This window comes from Ochlerotatus camptorhynchus, unplaced genomic scaffold (genome assembly GCF_037179485.1).
Source record: "Ochlerotatus camptorhynchus isolate MF236.1 unplaced genomic scaffold, CSIRO-AGI_Acam_v1.1 ptg000700l, whole genome shotgun sequence".
Classification (NCBI taxonomy): Eukaryota; Metazoa; Arthropoda; class Insecta; order Diptera; family Culicidae; genus Ochlerotatus; species Ochlerotatus camptorhynchus.
Window position 1 is genome coordinate 26455 of NW_027041176.1, and position 22049 is coordinate 48503.

At 35.7% G+C, this 22049-nt stretch overlaps 1 protein-coding gene across 1 annotated transcript in view; it reads left to right on the forward strand.

Moving 5' to 3' along the window:
* Window positions 1–13799, forward strand: part of LOC135714717 (uncharacterized) — a gene marked incomplete at its 5' end in the record, with an annotated part of 28923 nt that extends 15124 nt beyond the window's left edge. Inside the window, 3 exons of the mRNA XM_065238111.1 lie at window positions 13228–13339; window positions 13402–13532; window positions 13603–13799. Coding sequence (XP_065094183.1) covers window positions 13228–13339; window positions 13402–13532; window positions 13603–13799 — 440 coding nt within the window. The remainder of the gene's footprint in view (window positions 1–13227; window positions 13340–13401; window positions 13533–13602) is intronic.
* Window positions 13800–22049: the final 8250 nt, after the last annotated feature.

The following is a 22049-nucleotide window of genomic DNA, read 5'->3' on the forward strand; positions in this document are numbered from 1 at the left end:
AGGCACATCGCCGGTTCCGAGAATCCCGCAGATGACATTTCGCGTGGCTTAAATCCGTCTGATATCCGGAATTCATCTCGTTGGTGGAATGGTCTGCCTTGGCTCGAGGTCACTTCTGATCGCTGGCCAAAGACCATCATCGATCAAGAATGTTCCTCCACGGTATCTGAAGAAGGGCGCAAGGTTCCGATCGTGGCAATGGCCACTGCACAAACCAATTTCTGTGAGGATTTGTTTTCACGTTACTCGCGTTACAGAAAACTACAACGAGTAGTAGCATTCTGCGGTCGCTATCTGCATCGATTGCAGGATCGCGCACAGCTGCGTCAGTCCAGGTCGGATTCTCTTACGTTGAACATGAACGTCCGAGATAAATCATCTTCCGTTCTACTGCTGCTACTGCTGAACACTGCTGAACTACAACTACTCTGCCGCTTAGCACAGCGCGATAGTTTCGGTGAGGAACTGTCAGATCTCTCAAACGGCGACCGTGTCGCCAAGTCATCAGCACTGAAATGGTTAACACCGTTCGTAGATGAAGACAGTACCCTCCGCGTTGGTGGTCGTCTACGTAATGCCACACTGTCCGACGTGATCAAATATCCAATCGCGTTGTCCGCCAAACATCCGCTAGCTGCTGGGCTAGCAGTTACCACGTAAGGCTACTGCACGCAGGTCCACAACTCCTGTTAGCCACTCTTCGCCAGAAGTGATAGAAATCTTGTCAAGTCCGTTTATTACCAATGCCACAATTGTTTCCGATCCAAGCCCACTCTAGTTCAGCAGCGGCGCCGTTGATTGAACTAACATTGAACACTAACACTAAAAATATGATTGTACTGAAAATTCTCTAAATCATTTGAACATTTTTGATGAAAATGAGAAAAGTAGATATTCGCTATCAAAGAGGACCTCCTCCGAATGGGTGGTATCAGTTGCTTAGTCATTTGACGAAGGCATGGATCATGCTCATTTGAGAAACGCTTGATATCATGCAATTGAGTGTAACCTACACATAAACGGAGCTCTGGTTGACATTCCGACGAAAAAGCTAAGCCAACCCGACACCAACCTGACTTCTACCAAACCCCAACCCGATGTTGACCCAAACATTGACCCGATTTTGACCCTACATAAACCCAAAATTGACCCGACAACAGCACGACATTGGGTCGACATCGACTTTAAATTAGCCTTTCATTGATCCGACATCGGGTTGACTTGTCTGTTCGGGACCATTTTGATGGATTTCTTCCATACTCCACTGTCGTATATCAAATGATAGTGAGTGACTCATTTGTCAGTGAAAATGAGCTTCGAATGAGAAAGAGGCTCTTCAAATTATGGTCATATGAGAATTCGTTTACACAGAATTGATTGAATGGTTGTATTGGTTCATCTTCAATTGAATGATATGAAAATTTACAGCACTGTGTCCAACACATGAATTGTTGCAACGTGATCAACAAATGATATCTTTGTGTTGGCCACATACTTAATATGTGCACATATAAAAACCATGCGTGACCACACATACTATTCATTTGCCTACAAATTTCGAGGGATTCCATCCAGAATGAGCTGAAAAAACCTGAAATCGTGCTCGACAATCTTCGATTTGGATGATGTTTTGCCCATATTTTCAGTATGATAGACCAAGTATTTTCGCAGGAGAGGAGACCCTTTTGACTCAAGGGTAGTTTTTGAAAAGGGCCTATGTGTTTTTGTACACATACTTTAAAAAAAATGTAGTTCGAAAACAGTTCGTTGTAGAAAAAATTTACTAAGAAGGAGTTCTAGGAAACTAACAAGGCTTTATAAAAAAAATATACACGGAATTTTTTTCTCGTTTTTTTTACAAAAAAATTAAAAATAAACCTCAAAATTCAAATAACAAAAAAAAACGTATTTTTGATTTTTTATAAGCAGAGGTTTTGAAAACAACTCTAGGATGGACAAACTTTTAATAAAAAAGTTTTTCTAAGAGCAACTTTTGAGACATTATTGGAAATCTTATTATTTACGGCAAAATGTTCAGTTTGATGTTAGTATATGATTATAAAAATCATTTCAAACGATAGTTCTCATATCGATAAACTTCCTAAATGTAACCGTTTTCAAGATATTTCAAATTTACTTTCATCAAAATCAATTTTTTGTAGCTACTATTCATCCTTTTTGCATTTATTATTCAGAATCAGGTATAATTAAAAAATTAAGTTTGATCGTAATCTCTGAAGTTATAAAACACGATACAATTGCGGTGCAAGTATTTATTTCAAAATTACTGACCTTTTTGCAAACAAAAATACAAGTAAAAAAGGCGATGTTTAAGTCTGATTGAGCTGCACCCCAATATAAAAATTGCAAAAAATTTGCAAGTCGTTGTAAATTTAAAACAAAGTACAATATTGATGTTGAATGGCACTTTTTTGCAACTTCGCATGGCAAAGGACCATGTGACGCGATTGGTGGCACATTAAAACGAATGGCAAGGAACGCAAGTGTGGCTGTAGAACACGAATATCCAATCACAAGTGCAGCAGAGTTATATGCATGAGCTAACCAGAAGAGTAATGATTATTTATCAAAACTGTCATTTTGTTTTGTGTCACAAAAGGAATACGAACAGGGGCTGCAGAATGGAAAAGCATTTTTGAAAAGGCCAAAACGATCCCAGGTACAAGAAAATATCACTGTATTGTTCCGATTTCCGAAAATAAAATATCAGCGAAGCTATTTTCGAATGACGAAGAACGCACCATTCATAATATATAAAAGCATGCCAATCAAAAGTTCATCAAATAAAAATATATCCAACGAAAAGGTTTATGTACTAATTATTATTATTAAAGACGATCGAAAGTAATAAATGTAAGATGCAAATAAAAACGCATGGGTATTTCATTTATTTGTCTTATTTATCTTATAAGTTTAAAACCAATTTTCCAATAGTCTATTGGTGCAAGGGTAAGTTGAAGGTAAGTACATGCATAGCTTGCAAAACTTATCATATTTGATGGACAATCACGTATAACTTACGAAAAGGGCATATTTTCTACAAAAAATTGATTATGATGCAAGTAAATTTGAAATATCTCGAAAACGGTAACATTTAGGAAGTTTATCGATATGTGCACTATCGTTTGAAATGATTTTAATAATCATATAGGGTAGAGAAGTACTTCGGCCTAATCGCCCATTTTGGGCCTATCGAGCAGAAAACTTCAAATAAATCCTTGATTTCAGAGTTAACAGGTCAATTATGCGATTGGTACGATACTTAGGTAATAAGCTACGGAACGAAGTCAATAAGAACGCGTGATATGAGGGTTTGCACCCATTATTCCCAAAAACAAAAGAAGCGTTCCGATAGAATCAATTTTTATCTTCATACGATAGGCCGAAGTGAATTCATTGGCGTTTCAATGACGTTTCAATGCGTTAGGCCGAGTTTAGAATCCGTAGGCCGAGTTTAGCGTCAAGAAGCAGTGTTAGGCTTTTGACAATATCTCAACGATTGGTTTCTCTTTATCAAATCTTATGGTACGTACGGAAAGGTAAATAAATTTGAAAGCCATATGTAATAATAACATTCCGTTTGGTGCTAAACTGCGCTAGAATAAGAAATACTAAGTGCGGGTTGTGTTTAATAGGCCGGAAATGGGGTAGTTAACCCTATTGACATCAAACTGAACATTTTGCCGTAAATAATGAAAGTTTCAAAAATGCCTTAAAAGTTGCTCTTTGAAAAACTTTTTTATTAAAAGTTTGTCCATCCTGGAGTTGTTTTCAAACTTCTGCTTTCTATTCAAGTTTTTATTAAAAAAAATATTAAAAAAATCAAAAATACGTATTTTTTTGTTATTTGAATTTTGAGGTTTATTTTTAATTTTTTTTGTAAAAAAAAGAAAAAAAAAATTCCGTGTATATTTTTTTATAAGGCCTTATTAGTTTCCTACAACTCCTTCTCAGTAAATTTTTTCTACAACCAACTGTTTTCGAACAACATTTTTTTTAGAGTATGTGTGCAAAAACACATAGGCCCTTTTCAAAAATTACCCTTGAGTCAAAAGGGTCTCCTCTCCTGCGGAAAATACTTGGTCTATCATACAGAAAATATGGGCAAAACATCATCCAAATCGAAGATGGTCGAGCACGATTTCAGGTTTTTTCAGCTCATTCTGGATGGAATCCCTCGAAATTTGTAGGCAAATGAATAGTATGTGTGGTCACGCATGGTTTTTATATGTGCACATATTAAGTATGTGGCCAACACAAAGATATCATTTGTTGATCACGTTGCAACAATTCATGTACCAAGTATCATCCAGATCGAAGATAGTCAAGTTTGGTGACTGACCGATTTGGCGTGGAATTGGTCGTGTACTTCTGAGTGGATTTTGTGTATGTTGTGGTCAAATGAAATTCATATCGATATTTGTAAAGAAGAATGTGTGTGGGGGCGACCCCGGCGTAGTGGTTAACATCCATACCTCTCACGCCAAAGTCACGAGTTCAAATCTCACCCCCGGACAAGTCACGAATGACCCAAGAGTATTAAAGTGACTATAATAATAAAAAAAAGAAGAATGTGTGAATTGTTTTGAGTGAACCATAACCGAAACAATGAAATACTTGAAAATTTTAAGATAAAGTATAATAGTCAAAAATGCATGAAAAACATCAATTTTGTGTGGTTCTACGTCATACGGTGGTCGTGTCTAGGACCCAACCCATTTATTTTTAGATTACACGTTTGTTTCACTTCACTTTGTTTTCTACAATACATAATACATAAATTATTTTATATTGTATTGCATTGTTTTTATATTATTTTGCATTATTTTCGGTCTATTGATTCATTACATTAGTATTATATTTTCAAAACATGCTATGATGCGTTATGTCATTTCAGGGCACACATGAATTGAAAGAAGTTGTATTGCAATAAATTTAAATCTAGGTTATTTGTATTTTGCAAAACATATATTTTTAACATTTTATATTTTACTACATATTTGATATTACATGATTATACATAAATTTAAACTATTAATTACAATAAATGTTGGGACGGGAGGGAGCATCAGGGCATCATTGAAGTTGTAATTGGACAATGGAGTGGAGTGCCAAACGGAGTCTAGGAGGGAATGTGCACTGTCATTTTATATAGTTACATTCCATTTCAACAGTTGCAATAAATTTGACGTGCTATTCTTAAACAAACCATCCCGTGGAAAGCTTAACATGTATTGCGAACTTTGTTATTCGTTTTGTTGGATCATATTGTTGCAAAGAGATTCTCTTATTCCCGCGGGTTTCACGTAAGTGTCTCTGCTTACGGGCCCGTCCAACCCCTTTTGGCCCTTCATACAGCAGAATGTTGAATTCAGAATGATGACGAAATTTGATCTTGCAGTTGAGCAGAGCCGCATGCAGGGCAAGACCCAAGCTAGGATGGTGGCTACTTACATACATACATACTGCATATTGTGTTCTTCATATGCAGTTTTAATCGCTAGGTTCAGCTGGTCACATAAGGAAAGATAATATTTATGATTTTCATCGTTATTATTTCTTTTGTAAGCCTTATGCGCTTTCTGCTTTATAGTTCTAGGTTTGAAAATCTGTTGAACTATATTGGTGCCTTTGTATTTATGCTCTTTCTTTGCTTCATCGGCACTGTCTGCTCTAAAATACCATACATAATTTGATAGAATGTATCAACTGCTATGTTTCAATACTTAGTAGAGGTACAGTCCAAATTATTTTCGATTAGTTCATAAATCAGAGAACGGTTAAGACAAATTATTATCCAACATTGCGGATTGTTCATTTATTAATATAGAGTATTCAATTGCTGTGTGGAACACTTAATTTTTCCAAAGCAGAGTGGGGGACTCTGATATGCAAAAATCATCAGCCATATTAGTTAATAGCAAATCTAAATATCAGTGATTTCGATTTTTTATGTCATTCACTTGAATTATACCAATTGCTGCACAGCGTTTCATTTTTCCCTTCAAAAAGAATTCATTTTCATCATCAACAATTAAATTGGCTGCACGTTGATTTAAATCTCCATATATATGAACATTTGTTTCAGCCTCAAACCCTAAAATAATGTTATCTGCCAAACTTAAAAAATGTTCGAATGATTTTTTGTTTGCGTGTTCTGGAGAAAAATACACTGCTGAAAAAATGGAATTGAAATTGATCTCCAATAAACAAATTAACCCAAACATGGTCGAACTTCCTACATTTGCAAATTGAAATTTGCTCTGATTCTTTATCTACGCTAACTGCTATTAACTGACATAATCCCAAGCCATCAAAACTTCCTCAGAGTACCAAGGCTGCAAAATGCGTGTCGATTCATAGTTGACATGGCTGGTTTTCAGCAATGCGATGACCCATCGTTATGATTCAGCCACTAATAGAAAGTTATGGCTATCTAATTTTATTTTGAATATATAGAAACCCTATTGGACCTGTGGTTGGCCAGCCGGAACGGAAAACCCGGAAAAGTCCAGAGCAAAATGTGTGTTGATTCATGCACCAAATTTTCAATAAAAAAAGCGCTTTAGTTAAATTTTGCTAAGTCACACCGTTTTCTATATGTAGCGGTTTAAAAGTAGATATTTTAAAAATGTTGGTAGTTTTTGGCCATTTTTAAATGTATTTCGTAGTTCTTTAGTTCCAAAAATATTTTTTTCTGAAAGATTCGAAAATTTTACAATGAAAATGCACGTAAATTATCCAGCATGAGTATGTTTTAAAACAATTTATTTTCTTGCAAATACATATTTTGCTAGTTATCGTAGGGTTTTTGATCTAATTTCCATCCTACTAAGCATAACCCGCGCTTTACCTCTCTTTTCTGAACGAGTTTAAACAAAAAATTGAACATTTCTGTCTAATATTACTTCTAAATTTATTCACCTCTCCATACGTACAATTAGATTTGAAAAGAGTCACAAATTGTTGAGATTTTGTTTAAAATCTAATACAGCTTCTTGATTCAAAATTCGTCCTACGAGTTTCAATTCCGTCCTAACGCATTGAAACGCCATTATATTTCTTCGTTCTACGGATAAACGTAGAAAAAAGGGATTCGCTAGGAGCGTTTCTTTTGTTTTTGAGAACAGTGAGCGTAAATATTCATACAATGCGCTCAAATAGGATTTATGTTGTAGCTAATGAACTAACGCATCGGAACAAACATATTATTGATTTGTGCACGATGAAATCATTGATATTATTGATCTTTTCTGATCGATAGAACAGAAATAGGCGATTACGACGAAGTAGCGCTCTACCCTATGCAAAGAACTTATAATTATGAATTTTCATTTATGTTTACATTGTTAGATTAATATAGTTGTAATAGAAATCCATACTTTTATTCTTAGTAATATCAACCATTTTCTTTTGATTATTACAGTTTGAAAAGTGTCTGATTTCTACTTGTCTTTCAGGTATAGGAATAAATGAGTGGTATTTTTGAGTTCCTTGAATGGTTATAGCCCTTGAGTATTGTTCGTTGAGCTCGTGCTTATGAGTTTTATATTCTTCAGTAGTTGCATAACAAAAGAAAATTTGAGTCAGCTGATCCTCGGTTCGCTTCTGAGCCCAATAGTATAATTCCCTTACATTTTTTATCGGATGATCACGTTCTCTAGCTAGAGTAGCTCTGGTAGCCATACGTTTCAGTGTTCCTCCTATAGCATCACATGAACCTTTTCCATGCTATGTTGCGAAGAAATGCCATTCGACTTTTATTCCATATTTATTCTTAAATTGGCAAAGACTAGAAAAAAATCAGATTTTTATACTGGGATGCAGCTCAATCAGACATGAAATAAATTTTATTCGCAGTTAACTGCTGTTCTGTACGAAGAAAAGCAATCATTTTAAAGATAAATAAGTTTACAGATACAGAATCATGGCGCAAATCTTCCGAAACTACTACATACCTCAAAATTTTAATTGCGTTTAGAAAGCTGTATACGACAAGAACCACAAACTTTTAATTTACTGTTAAGTTTGTTCTGTTTCGCAAAACCCAGGTTAACCAATTTCTGTATACTAGTATCCATGAGATCTCGGCAATTTTTCAAGTTTTTTAAACACGTTTATGCACTTATAATGAAAAGTATTCATTTTAACTACCACTTCGTCTTCTGAATCACTGAACGTAAGCAGGTCACTTTCACAGATACACTGCGAATTATATTCTAATGATGATTACGTGTCAGATTCGTCTTATATATGGACGTAAGTAATTCAAAACCAACCCAATTGTTACCATGAATTGCTTAGTAATAGGTAGCATGTAAGCATTTTAGCAACAAGTTTATACTGTTTATACCTATGAGGTGCATGAAAAAAAGGTTGCATTGTTTTATTTTTATATTTTAGAAGACATTTATTAAATATATTGATGAGCCGCATGAGCATTAAAATCGAAAAAAAAAGTTGGATAATTTTTTTTAAAGTGCGTATTTTTTTGACAAATAGTCTCATCCATTATCTGCAATATTGCCAAGACACCAAACCAATTGGGCAAACAGTTTTCGAGTAAAAATTTTCTGAAGATAAGCTTGATATTTTTCTAAATGCCCTTTTCAAAAATAAGGATGGATTCAAATTGGCGATATGAAGATGCAAAATGGCATAGTCGGTCATAAGGAACGTTTCTGAAAATTTTCAACCAAATTAAAAAATATACAAAAATAAACCGATTTGCGAATTTGTAGGGAATTACTCTTAAGTAACATTACCGGGCCACCAAACGACGTATAATAACTTTTGAATAAAAAAACCAGTATTTTTAGCATGAAAGCTAGCGATCTGCTTTGTACGATTACAATCTAGCTGAATATGTCAAACATTGCTATCACTATGAGATTATATGTGATAATTGGAAATAGGAATAACTTTTCTGTCATCAAAACAAAACTTTATTTTTCTCGGATCGGTGCGAATGTTACCCTCGAAATAATGAAAATTTGCTCTTGATATGTGTGCTAGAGACGTTGAATAGAGACACGCATAGACCTAAGAGAAAGCGGAGACAACTGGCTTCTTACTCTTTTATCTCTATCTCTATTTATATCTATCTCTATCTTTATCTTACGCACTTCAAATCGGCCAATCACAAGCTGGTTCGCGTTTAACAGAAAAGTGGTTCGTTTTCGCCACCGTATTTTCTAAAGTAAGAGGAATCAAACGAACCGTCAAAAGCTAAAGTAAGTAAATAAACATTACTGTTCGCTCAATTCACCAGAAAGGAATATTGTTCTCAGTGCTGAAAAAAGTGTTTGATTATTTTCACGAAATAATTGATATCTGCTATTTATTAATTTTTTGATGATTCAATTAAATACAACATTTATTAGTGATAAAAAAGAATTTCGAATCAAAATGTTTTATTATGTAAGGTAATAAAAAAAGATTGCTCTGCAAACAAATCAGTAGTTATACTGTCATGAAGCAACTGTCATATCTCGTCTTCGCTTTATTTTTGTAAAATAGTGCCACGCTCTTCATTTTTATTTAGATCCGGTCGAACGTTAAAATTTTCTCGGCACTGTAACCGTGAATTATCAAAACTTACCGCTTTAGTCAGTAAATACTGTCCTTTTGAGTAAAATATTTGTTTTCTTATTGTGCTTCTTATGCTGACTTTTTCAGTATTGTTATTGCAGTATTTTGATGAATAATTATTAATATGTAATAAATAAAATATTTCGAATCTTAGTGATTTTAAGTTGGTGACTGAGGTAAGTATGTTTAGAGGTGGAGTAGCAATAATGCTGTTTTAACTTGTTCTGAGCTAATGCAGAGCTAACCCAGCTTGAGTGATCAACGCTTGCTCGTTGTTTAGCCGGATTGTTGCTTTCTTGGTGTGCCTAAGCGTGGAGCTCTATTAGAGGCAATTGATTGTTTATGCTTCAAAGTAAATGAATCATCTGGAAATCGATACCAGAGTGCAAAAATTACTCAATTCCGTAACTGTGTATGCACTCCTGTGTTGACTTTCAGGCGTTTCAATGATTTCACACAGAAATTTCGGAAGTCAAGTGCACGAGATGGAAGGTAGGAGGATGACGTAAACACAATAATTTGATTTACTGGTGTAATTAGTAATTTTGGAATTAAGTTTGATGACTGCTCCAGTAAAACAAAATCAGTACTGAAAACTCGGTGTTCTATTTTACTGAGTTTTAGTCATTGACCGTAAAGCAAGCTGTTATTTTACGGTAAATTCGATACTTGCTAAAACCGTATTCAGTAGTTTGTCGCAAAAGCTCCTGAACATCAGTAGTTGTATTTATAATAAGTCAATGTTCGGTAGTTTTTGTGATTTACAGTTCAAAAATTATAAATAAAATTACCGAACAGAGAAACCGATAAAGTGTGTATACTTCGTCAAGCATTGCAATCTCATATACATAATTCAAATTTTGTCATAACACATTCTTAATTTTAAGCACAAAGGCAACCCCAACAAACAATCGATTATTTAAGAAACGACTTCTTTAAAGTTATTTTTATTCAACCATAACATGGTGTTGGTTAAGGTTTGACGAGAATGTTTCATTTGACTTCTATGAGTTGCAACAAGGCTTATTCGATTAAATGTTTTATTTATTTTTTACTTTATTAGAGCGATTTTTAGCCGTTGGCTAGTTCATCTCTATCAAATAGGAGGCCCCAGAGGGGGGGTTCTGCCTGCAAATTTTGTTTTGGAGTTGGCTTACAATTCACATGTACTCAAATAGAAGCAATTAAAACAGATTCCAGTAAAAAGACGGCAACGAGGCAACGAGAAAAAAAATCACAATCTGGTACCTCAAAGTTATGCAGGGTTTTGAAAAAGATCGGAGTTCCACCGTAGGAGGGGTAATCCCCCGTCCGGCAGAGATGACCCGTCAGCCAAAAGAAAGTTAAAAGGACCTAAACGTTGTTGTATAGCCCAGCGTCCTTGAGGAAATAAATAACTGTCGCTAAAGTGGAAGAGGTTCGTCGCTTAGTATGTCCCTAAAGCTGTTGGGAAGTGCGTGATGCTCCCGTAGTTGTTGGTATTGCGGGGCCAAATGTTTTATTATTCAGTATTTATTGGGCATCTTTGCTATTATACATTTATTAAACGAGTATTCAAACTGCAGAAAAATTAACCACAAAATACAACAGAACGGTAGAGACTGACACCAGTGCTATAAATTTTCATATCATTCGATTGAAGATGAACCAATGCAACCATTCAATCAATTCTGTGTAAACGAATTCTCATATGACCATATATATTTTTTTTTTATTATAGTCACTTCAACACTCTTGGGTCATTTGTGACTTGTCCGGGGATGAGATTTGAACTCGTGACTTTGGCGTGAGAGATATGGATGTTAACCACTACGCCGGGGTCGCCCCCCGTCCATATGACCATAATTTGAAGAGCCCCTTTCTCATTAGAAGCTCATTGTCACTGTCAATTGAGTCACTCACTATCATTTGATATACGACAGTGGAGTATGGAAGAAATCCAGCAAAATGGTCCGAACAGACAAGTTGACCCGATGTCGGATCAATGTAAGGCTAATTTAAGGTCGATATCAACGCAATGTCGTGTTGTTGTCGGGTCAATTTTGAGTTTATGTCGGGTCAATGTCGGGTCAATGTCGGGTCAACATCGGGTTGGGGTTTGGTAGAAGTCAGGTTGGTGTCAGGTTGGCTTAGCTTTTTCGCCGGAATGTCGACCAGAGCTCCGTTTATGTGTAGGTTACACTCAATTGAATGATATATAGCGTTTCTCAAATGAGAAAGATCCATGCCTTCGTCAAATGACTAAGCAACTGATATCACCCATTCTGAGGAGGTTCCCTTTGATAGAGAATAGCTCGTGTTCTCATTTTCATCAAAAATGTTCAAATGATTTTGAGAATTTACAGCACTGACTGACACAGAGTTGTCCTTTCTTTAGTGATTTTTTATTCTGAAGAAGCACGCACCACACAGATAATAGAAAATTTATAACTTATATATACATGTCCGTTGCATGGGTTTCGAACCATGTCTTCCCAATCACCAGCCACTTGCCTTGCCATCTGAGCTATCCTAGAATACATCATATGGGCTGCTCAATATTCAATAAAAGCTTGCTTGAAACTGAATACCTATCAGCACTCCCGATGAATTCATTCATCTTTGTTTTACATGAGATCAATTCTACCTCTTCACCTCTCCAATTTCTTAGGAAAGGATGCTGGCTTATTTATTAAACTAAATCAATGAGTTTGTTGTCGTGAGTGATGTGATCGATGGTTACGATTTAGAACACAAACAAAAAAAGGGTTGAGCTTGGGATTGAACTCACGACCTTCTACTTGGAAAGCGGAAACGGTAACCACTACTCTACTGATATCGTATTGTTGCTAGACTAAACCAATGTTGTGAAATAATAAATCTAATTCGTCTGTTATAAAGCATTTAGAAAGCCTGTAATTAAAACATGGACGTATAGTGGTATAAGAGCTATTTTGCTGACTGTATTCATTTTATACAGTAACATTGTAAAGCAATGCAATGAAATCTAATAATAGAGCTAGAAAACATTTATAAGACGTCTAATAAAGCATTTTATGAAATAAATTGAAAACAGTCGTATTAAAGCATTAATCTATGTGCAAATTACACTTACTCAGTTTGATATTTGATCAAACTTCTGGTTCTGAGTCAAGAAGACAGTCAACGTTTATAAAGCTTGTAATAAGTAAATTAATCATATAAAAGAGAAAAAAACGGAATAAAGGCGCATCTATCCATCTCAATGAGCTTTAACATAAATTAACATCATGTTTATTCAAAATGTATGCTTATTTATGACTTTGAATTGTTTGTTGGGAAAACCAACAGGCTCAGTGATAAAAGTATAAAACCCAATATAGTTTTTATGACTCAGCTGAGTTTTCAATTGCAGTTAAACAAACTTGGATAGTGTTATGAGGCTCGAGCACTCTTGGCTCAGTGCTTTTGGTGGGAATCAACTAAAAAAGAGCAAAACAGTTTTAAACTTGAGAAAATTTTCAAGCAGTTTTCCATTGACTTTCAAAATAAAATCAATCGACTCCGCAGCACCTAGGTCCAAGCTACCCATAGGTGACATTTTTCTAATGGATTATATTTGGAATGACTTGTTTGATTATATCTATGTAATTGCAGGAGATCAAAGAAATTGGAAAAATTTTCACCGTTACGTAATGCACTTTGTTCACTTGGAAAATGGAGATCGCATAACAGTGGGCGTCATCTGCATGCCAATTACTTTCTCTCGGTAAAAACACCCATATAACACAATCATTGTTTGCTCTTTTGAATGTATCTATCTTTCTACAGACTTGAAGTTGGATTCTTAGGTAAATCGAAAGAACGTTTTAACTGTCCCATCACCGCAGTTGATTTTGATCTATATCAACATGGAGAGCAGGGAAGCCCACCAATTGATTATGCACTTCAATTTACCACAGGTAGGTATTTATGTGTTTTTCTTTTAATGAAGCATGTTTTTACATAAATTGTTCTACATCATTTTAGCAGATAGACGAAGATACACAATGAAAGTACGAGCATTATCATGTCCAGAATTTTACATAGGCGAAGAAAGCGAATGCCGAATAGTTGAGCAAATGTGCCTCTTTGAAGTAAATGGATTAAAAGGATGGGGTGCTGCTGAATGGCAGTATAGAAATTTCGATGGTCTTCCATTGCATGTCACGAGCATATATGCACGCTAAGACAGGAATACCTATAATTCGGTAAAAAAATAACGATAATCGAACAAAAGTGCACATATCTAAATTAACGGTCAACATCGATTACCTAAAATTAGGTATTATAATGTGTGGTTGTATAGTGGCCAAAGAATCGTAAACGTTCATAATTACCTATTTTTAAATGTTACTTTTTACCGAAAATTCCGTTTTTTTCTGTTTTATAGGTTTTTGCAATGCGCTTCAGATGCTATTTTAAGATTATTATTTTTTTTTCGGATTTGATTGTACATTCTGTACTACTCAGAATTATAGAAAGACGCAAACATATTCAAAATCGTTGCAGAATACCTGTTAACTGCAATTTTTATTTGTTTTGTTTACAAAAGCTGATGAGGCCAATCTGTAATCTTCAATTCATTTTACTCTCCTTACTGATTGATTGTCGTTTGGTCATGAATGTCACTGATCGACCACTCCGAGGACCACTATGCTTTCCTAATCTGACTGGTTTCCGTAAGCCGTCGACAGCTCAAGTACCTTTCCGGATGGATTGCAGCAGCTGCAGAAGGAGCACAAACATGCAGTTGAGTTGCCAGCTAGAAGACGGGACGGATGTCTGAGGGATGTTGCGGTGGCATTGGCCACTGATAGCTAGAATTAGGTGATATTAGCAAAAAATCAGTATTTCACCTTGATTTGATGGGTTTGCGTTAGAGCTGGGACTTCAACTATCCGGATACTTCAGTTTTTTTTTCAATAGAATTACTTTCCAACAAATGAAATATCGTTGAATTGATTTTCAGTTTACAGAATATCATGCTTTCTAGTGCCCAATATTGAAATAAAATTAATTGAGAAAACGTTGAGATGGTTATCATGTGGATAGTAACTATCCGGATACCCGGATAGTGAAAATTTAAATTTATTCTCCCTCTAACAATTTTCTTTTTTCCTGTTCTAAATATTTGTCGAAAAGTTACGAACACATAAGTGACGCTAGTTTTTGCTTGCATCACCAGCCAATTTTTATATTTATTTCTTTAAGATTATTGATAGTTAATTATACTCACCCTTCGTATTAGTCGTTGTTGAAATTAAATTCAATTAATTAAATTACGGTTGCAATCAAATATTTTTTTCAAATAACTTTAGTAACTAACACTTCAATGCGCACAAACACTTATCGTCAGCGTTGCTGCTCTTTGCATAGCTCTTACGCAGTTTACTCAAAATATTAGCACAGACGAACAGACATAGCACATTGAATATTTCGCACTCGTCGCTAAAACATAACCACCATCTCTTGAGTACACTGTGGTTGGCAGTACGCTGAACAAATGGCGGTAGTGTGTAAACGTCAAACGCAAGGGAATTGACTATGCGTGCCACAGGTAGCGCATGCTAGGGTCGCAATGGCATTAACAAGTTGGTTCCATACCTGCTCGGTGACGGGTTTGATAACTGACCATGAATCTTTTAAGAATTCGACTGTTTATGGGGTTCGATTTTTATCGATTTTGCATGTAATATTTCTTTCATTTTTCGGGCGTGTCTAAGGAAACGAGGAAGAAGTTTTGAACCTGCTTTAATTTTTATTTAATTTTTCGCATCACCGTCCTGTGAGACGCTACAAAATAAAATTAATAATTCAGTCATGTGAGTAGATTGCAAATAGCATGGTAATAAACATTAAAAGGTGTACATTTGTAGGTGTACATTGAGATCAAAAAATAAAGGAAAACAGATGTTATTATTCGCTTTGATATCGGTGCGTTTCCAGGTACTAGGGGATTTGAACTGCGTATTCCGTCCACTTGTGCACTCCACAATTGTTGCATCGTGAACTTTGCTTTGAACTATGCTCAAATAACCTCGATTATTTAGCAAACTGATTCTTTACTTAAATTGTTGATTCAATAAATAGGCACAGTTGAGTTCAATCATACCATGCAATTTAAATATTTATATATATAGCTTGAGTGCAGGCTTACTTCCACTCACTTGCTATAAAAAAATGTTTTTCGGAATTATGAAATCATGAAATAGTATAATGAAAATTAGTACTTGTAAGTTACAAGATGAGGTCGTGAAGTATATGTTTGACACATAAAATCTGTCAATATTGCTTTCAGTGCGTCACAATCAGCGATTTTACGACTCGTGAGCGCTCACTCTGAGTGAACGCTCACGAATCATAAGACCGCTGATTGAGACGCCCTCAAAGCGAAATTGACAGGTTTTATGAGGCAGCCCTAAGTATGCACCTTTAGAATTGATAAAACGATCCATAAAATATAGAAAAACGTCCCATTAAAAACATCCAAATGATCCATAAAACATCGGAGAAAATCCCTAAAAAAGTGTGGATGATCCATAAAAAATATCAATATTATCAATATTTTATGTGAAATTAAGCTACACAATTGTAAAAATGTACCGCTAAATTTCTAAAGAATGAGCATTGAAATTGTAAGAATTACCCATAAACATATTGCAATTGATCCATAAAACATTCAGCAATGAACTTTAAACTAAAGAAAGTGATCCATAAAAAATCAAGTTTGCGCACTTAAAAAGATAGGCTGATCCATAAATTAGACTATATTATTCATGTTTAGGACACTTTTTTTTAATTTTGATCCATAAACCTTGAAAAATTGCTCCACTGCATATCTACTTAGATTTACTGTCCTGCCCGTGTATTTTAGTTAGAGGTTTATGGATCAAAATTAATAATATAGTGTCGAAAACATGAATAACTTACGTCTTATTTATGGATCATGACTGTTCGGAATATCGGGATAACCCTGTACCGCCAAACCCAGTGACAACCCTGTGGAAGATTCGGAGAGCTACGGTAACGGTCGGTGTCAGAAATGACAGACGTCACGTTTGATTCAACGGAACTGTGAGTTTATCCAAACCATCTTGAACACGTTTTACAGCTAAATTAAGTTAATTGAAGGTTAGTTGAAGGAGGAGTTCGTGAAAATATTGAATTTAATAACTCTATATTTGCTTAATCTAGATACTTCAATTTGATCCTAAAATTTGGTAACCTACAATTTGTTCCTAAACGCTATATCCATGATTTACTCTAAGTAACTAGTAAGTAGCTCATTCTACATCGTTTGCTTGCTTAACTAAAATAATAATTGAATCCCTAATTCCTTAATCTAGTCAAATCTTTGTTGAAAGAGTGACGGAAGATAACTCTAGGTTTGAAAAATATCCCGCTCAGCCTCCTATCGCTTTTCATGGAGGAATATTTCTTCCTCCAGCGCTTTCTCCTTTGCACTTTTCTCCTGATGAAAATGGTCTAGGGATTCCTCCAGGTTGACCTCATTGGTACTTCATTTTCCAGATTAGGATCCGGTATCACTCCTCGCACTATTCTTTCTGCTAGGTGGTTTCTTTGGGACAGACTTCTTGGTTCCTTTCGACACCTTCAGCATATGAGTGCACTTCGAGCACGTCTACGGAACCTCCTTTACAGCTGCTGTCCTACCAGCACAACTATAATGGGTCCAGAAATCGCAGACATCACACTGGACCATATCATCTACGTGGTCATGGCCTTCACAAAGCGTACAGTTTCAATCGCTGTTCAGTTCTTCACTCAACGGTGATGTTGATTTCTCTGACATTTTGAGGTTATATCCGATGTTGTTCTTCAAGGATGTTCGGATTAATGAAAGCAACTTCCTCAGAGCAGTCTCGTTTTGGACAGCTTGAAGCTGAAATAGGTTTTATTATAAGCATTATATTAGTTTAATAAAACCTATTTCTGCTTTAAGCTGCCCAAAACGATACTGCTCTGAGGAAGTTGCTTTCATTGATCCGAACATGGCTATCTTTTTAAGAGCGCAAACTTGATTTTTTATGGATCACTTTCTTTAGTTTAAAGTTCATTGCTGAATGTTTTATGGATCAATTGCAATATGTTTATGGGTAGTTCGTACAATTTCAATGCTCATTCTCTAGAAATTTAGCGGTACATTTTTACAATTGTGTTGCTAAATTTCACATAGAATATTGATAATATTGATATTTTTTATGGATCATCCACACTTTTTCTACGGATTTTCTCCGATGTTTTATGGATCATTTTGATGTTTTTTATGGAACGTTTTCCAATATTTTATGGATCATTTATTGGTTTTTATAATCAAAAGTATGTTTGCCGTTTTATGAGTCAAACACATACTTCACGACCTCTTCTTGTAACTTACAAGTACTAATTTGCATTATTCTATTTCATGATTTCATAGTTCCGAAAAAAAATTTTTTATAGCAAGTGAGTGGAAACAATTTGAGTGACGAAAATCGAGGTTGTCTGTATTTTCCAGTGGCGTTTCCTTTACCTAGATCTACCTGTGCACCAACTCTCAAAGCATAAATAATAATCAAAATATTGCTTGCAATAGATAGATATCGAGTAAACTAGAAGATTAAGTGTATTTTCAACCGATTCGAATATGAATATGGCTTTAAATCTGGTTTTGAAAGTTGGTGCACAGGTAATAAGTGAGGTTACGGGACGCCACTGGTATTTTGTTATATTTTATTAATTAGATTTTGACGAGATGGATCTGGAATTTTGACGTCTGTGTTTTAATGAGATACCTGCATACAAACATCCATTTTGCATTTCACTACATATATTATATAAATTATACATTGCATGATATACTATTACTTTTAGCTTAATATTTCAGCTTACTCAAGCAAGTCATCGAAATTAATATAAAGCTGACGGAGCAGAGGAAATAACAACATTAAATAATATTATATGTATATAATTATTAAGCAGGTTTTTTCTCATCATGTTAGTTATTCATCACAAATTTTAGCTTTATTGTTAGTATCATTCGAGCAAAATATATTCAATTGCTTAATATATCCTATACATTTCAGTGTTGCATCCACCTGTCATTGTGAGCTGAGGAGGTATAGAGCTGCATATGTAAAATACTTCTTCATTGCAGTAGCAACTATATTATCGGGGGCGACCCCGGCGTACTGGTTAACATCCATACCTCTCACGCCAAAGTCATGAGTTCAAATCTCACCCCCGAACAAGTCACGAATGACCCAAGAGTGTTAAAGTGACTATAATAAAAAAAAAAAAAAAAAAAACAACAAAAAAACTATATTATTCATATAAATGTATTTACATTATGTCATATTTTAATGTTCTGATATATTTCATTTCTCCATTGCATATATTTTTATTATATAAATAAATACCAGGTTGGGAGGGAGCATCAGGGTATCATTCAAACTGAATCTGGACGATGGTATGATTGACAGCCGGAGTCTAGGAGGGAATAAACACTATCATTTTCTTTATCCTACCGATTCGATTGTGGTGGTGTGAATTCTACTCCAACAGTTTCAGGGCGATTGACGCGCCCTTCTTAACAAACCTCCTTTTTTCACGAAATGTGTGAAATATTACACATTAATATGTTTTTTGTATGTATATTGTATGTTTAAAATTAACCATCAGCCGGAATGGTTATCGCGTATGAATGAGGGTAACTGATGATGGTTGGACCTATTTAGGCCGGTTTCACACGACGTCAACATTCATGTCGTATTTTTTTTTTATGAATTCAACATATAATTATGAAAAATGCGTGATTAGGGGAAAGATTTACCTTTCTTGTTTCTAATAATAACATAAAAAATTAAGTATTATGAACAAATGATTTTATAAAACGTTTTTATTCAGCAAAGAATTATGATGTTGGACCTATACTGATCTTGGTTGGACCTATTTTTGCAAATGCTAGTTTAGCCCATATTTGTTCAAAAACTTTGTTTAAAACCCTTTTTATACAGTTTTTATGAATTTACTATTTAAAAAACTCAATAAATTTGAGTTTCACTTCGTTTTTAAAAATGTTCACTTTCCACACATTAGCAAGCATTAGCATTAGCATTTTCTCGGAAATCATTGACCCGATTTGGAAAATTTTTAACGTCAAACTATAGGTATTGTGGTCCCATTGAAAGCTTTCGAATATTTTTCGAATCGGTCAACTGGTTCCGGAGATATGGCCGGAACAAATTCCAGGGTATTTGTTTATTTGTTTATTTGTTTATTTGTATTCCTCCATCTGACAAGGTTGTCTTAATGAAGTTGGACAGGGAAAAGCCAAATTGAGTCATGGTGAACTCAAATTGGCATAAAAACCCTGTTTCTTTTCTTAAATTAAGTACATAGAAACAGAAACTAAACATTAACAATTACACAGTTCACAGCAAAAACAATGCAAAATACAATAATTACTACAGTGTAAATTAAAAACGTTAAAATGCGGTCAGTGTCATAAAAGTGTGTCAGCAACAGTGCAGCATCGTCATTGATTGTCAAGTCCTCGTGGAAGGGTCGAAAGCAACCGGAAACAAAAATGAAAACAGGTAGCACAATTCATACAGTCGTCAGGGGATGGACAGTCACTCACCTGCTCATAATCAATCCATGCACATAACAGCTTTACAATCGATTACTTAGGCGGCGTTGAAAAGTAGCTGCAGAAGCTTCAAAGTCGAAAAGCTCAGATACATCATTGAAGCGAGAGGCCATGAACCGTATTGGGTCGTGTTGCCCGTATCGACTGTTGCGGGATGCCAAATGCAGGAAGTTACGCCGACGAAGGGGGCGTTCAGGTACATAAACGTTGATATCGGCAAGAATGGCAGGTGCATCCACCTCACTAGTTAATACTTTGGCGACAAAAACCGCTTGCATGTCAGACCTTCGTTTCTCCAGTGTTTCAATTCCTAACAGCATGCATCGATGTTCGTAGGGAGGTAGATTTAGATGTTCACGCCAAGGTAGATAACGAAGAGCTAGGCGCACAAATTTTCTTTGAACCGATTCTATACGGTCAACCCATATACTGCTGTACGGACACCAAACTATTACAGCAGATTCAAGGATCGAGCGAACCAAGGCGCAGTACAGTGATTTCAGACACAGAGGGTCACGGAATCCATCGGCAAGTTTAAAGATAAATCCAAGCTGCCTATTCGCTTTTGAAATCACATCAGCATAATGTGTCCGGAGGTTAAGTTCAGAGTCCAATATCACACCAAGGTCTCTAACCTGATTCAGCCGTTCTAGATCATGACCAGCAAGACGATAGTGGAAGATGATCGGATGACGTTTTCTGGAAAACGAAATAGTGTTGCATTTCGTTACACACAGTTCCAGTAAGTTCCGTTTGCTCCAATCCTCAAATGACTCCAACAAACTCTGCAGGTAGGCACAGTCCTCGATGCATGTGATTACCATGTAAATCTTAACATCATCGGCGTAGAAAACACGATTTCCAGATGGTAAAACAAACGATGCATCATTAATGAAAAGCGAAAACAATAGGGGGCCTAGGTTGCTCCCTTGTGGAACTCCGGATACAATCGGGAAGGCGGTTGAATGTGAGGAGCCTAATTTAACTTTCATAGACCGTCCTGACAGGTATGATTCGAACCAACGAACAAAGGCGACGGATACTCCAAATTTCTCGAGTTTTCGAAGCAGAATAGCATGGTTCACTCGGTCGAATGCAGCTTTGAAATCAGTGTATATAGCATCTACTTGCATGCCAGCGTCCATCGATCGAATGCACAATGAAGTGAATTGAGTGAGGTTCGTTGTCACAGATCTTTTTGGAAAAAATCCATGCTGGGCACTAGAGATGTAATTCTTGCTAGCTTCGAACAAGGCATCGTTCACGATTATCTCAAAGAGTTTGGAGCAAGCATTCAACGACGTTATCCCGCGGTAATTGTATATGGAACATGGACCTAAATTTGACATGGAAGGAATAAAACCTAGCATGTGACACTTCACATTACATCGAAATTCGATAACAAGATCAATAACAAAATTGAGTGCCTTGGACCACATTGGCCAGTTCCGGGCATGTTCTGGGTGCCCCCGGGGAATTTAGGGGCTTAAAATGACAGAATATCAGAACCTAATTCCGGTTTTATAGTTTTTTTTCTCCTAGGAGTTTTTTTTTTTTGGGAAATAAGTTTCAGTTAGCAATTTTTAGTTTGTTAACATTTTATTTTAAGTTAATTCACCCACAGAAGGTGTATGAGAATTGCTTAATGTAAATTCATATAAACAGATTATTTCGGCGCTTTCGTGGTAGTTCGGAAATCGGTGGTTACCCTTTCAGCCAACCTGAGATGGAATTCCTCCTTTAAATTTACACCGAACTAGTGACGCAAGGTCTTTAGCAGCTTCCAAGA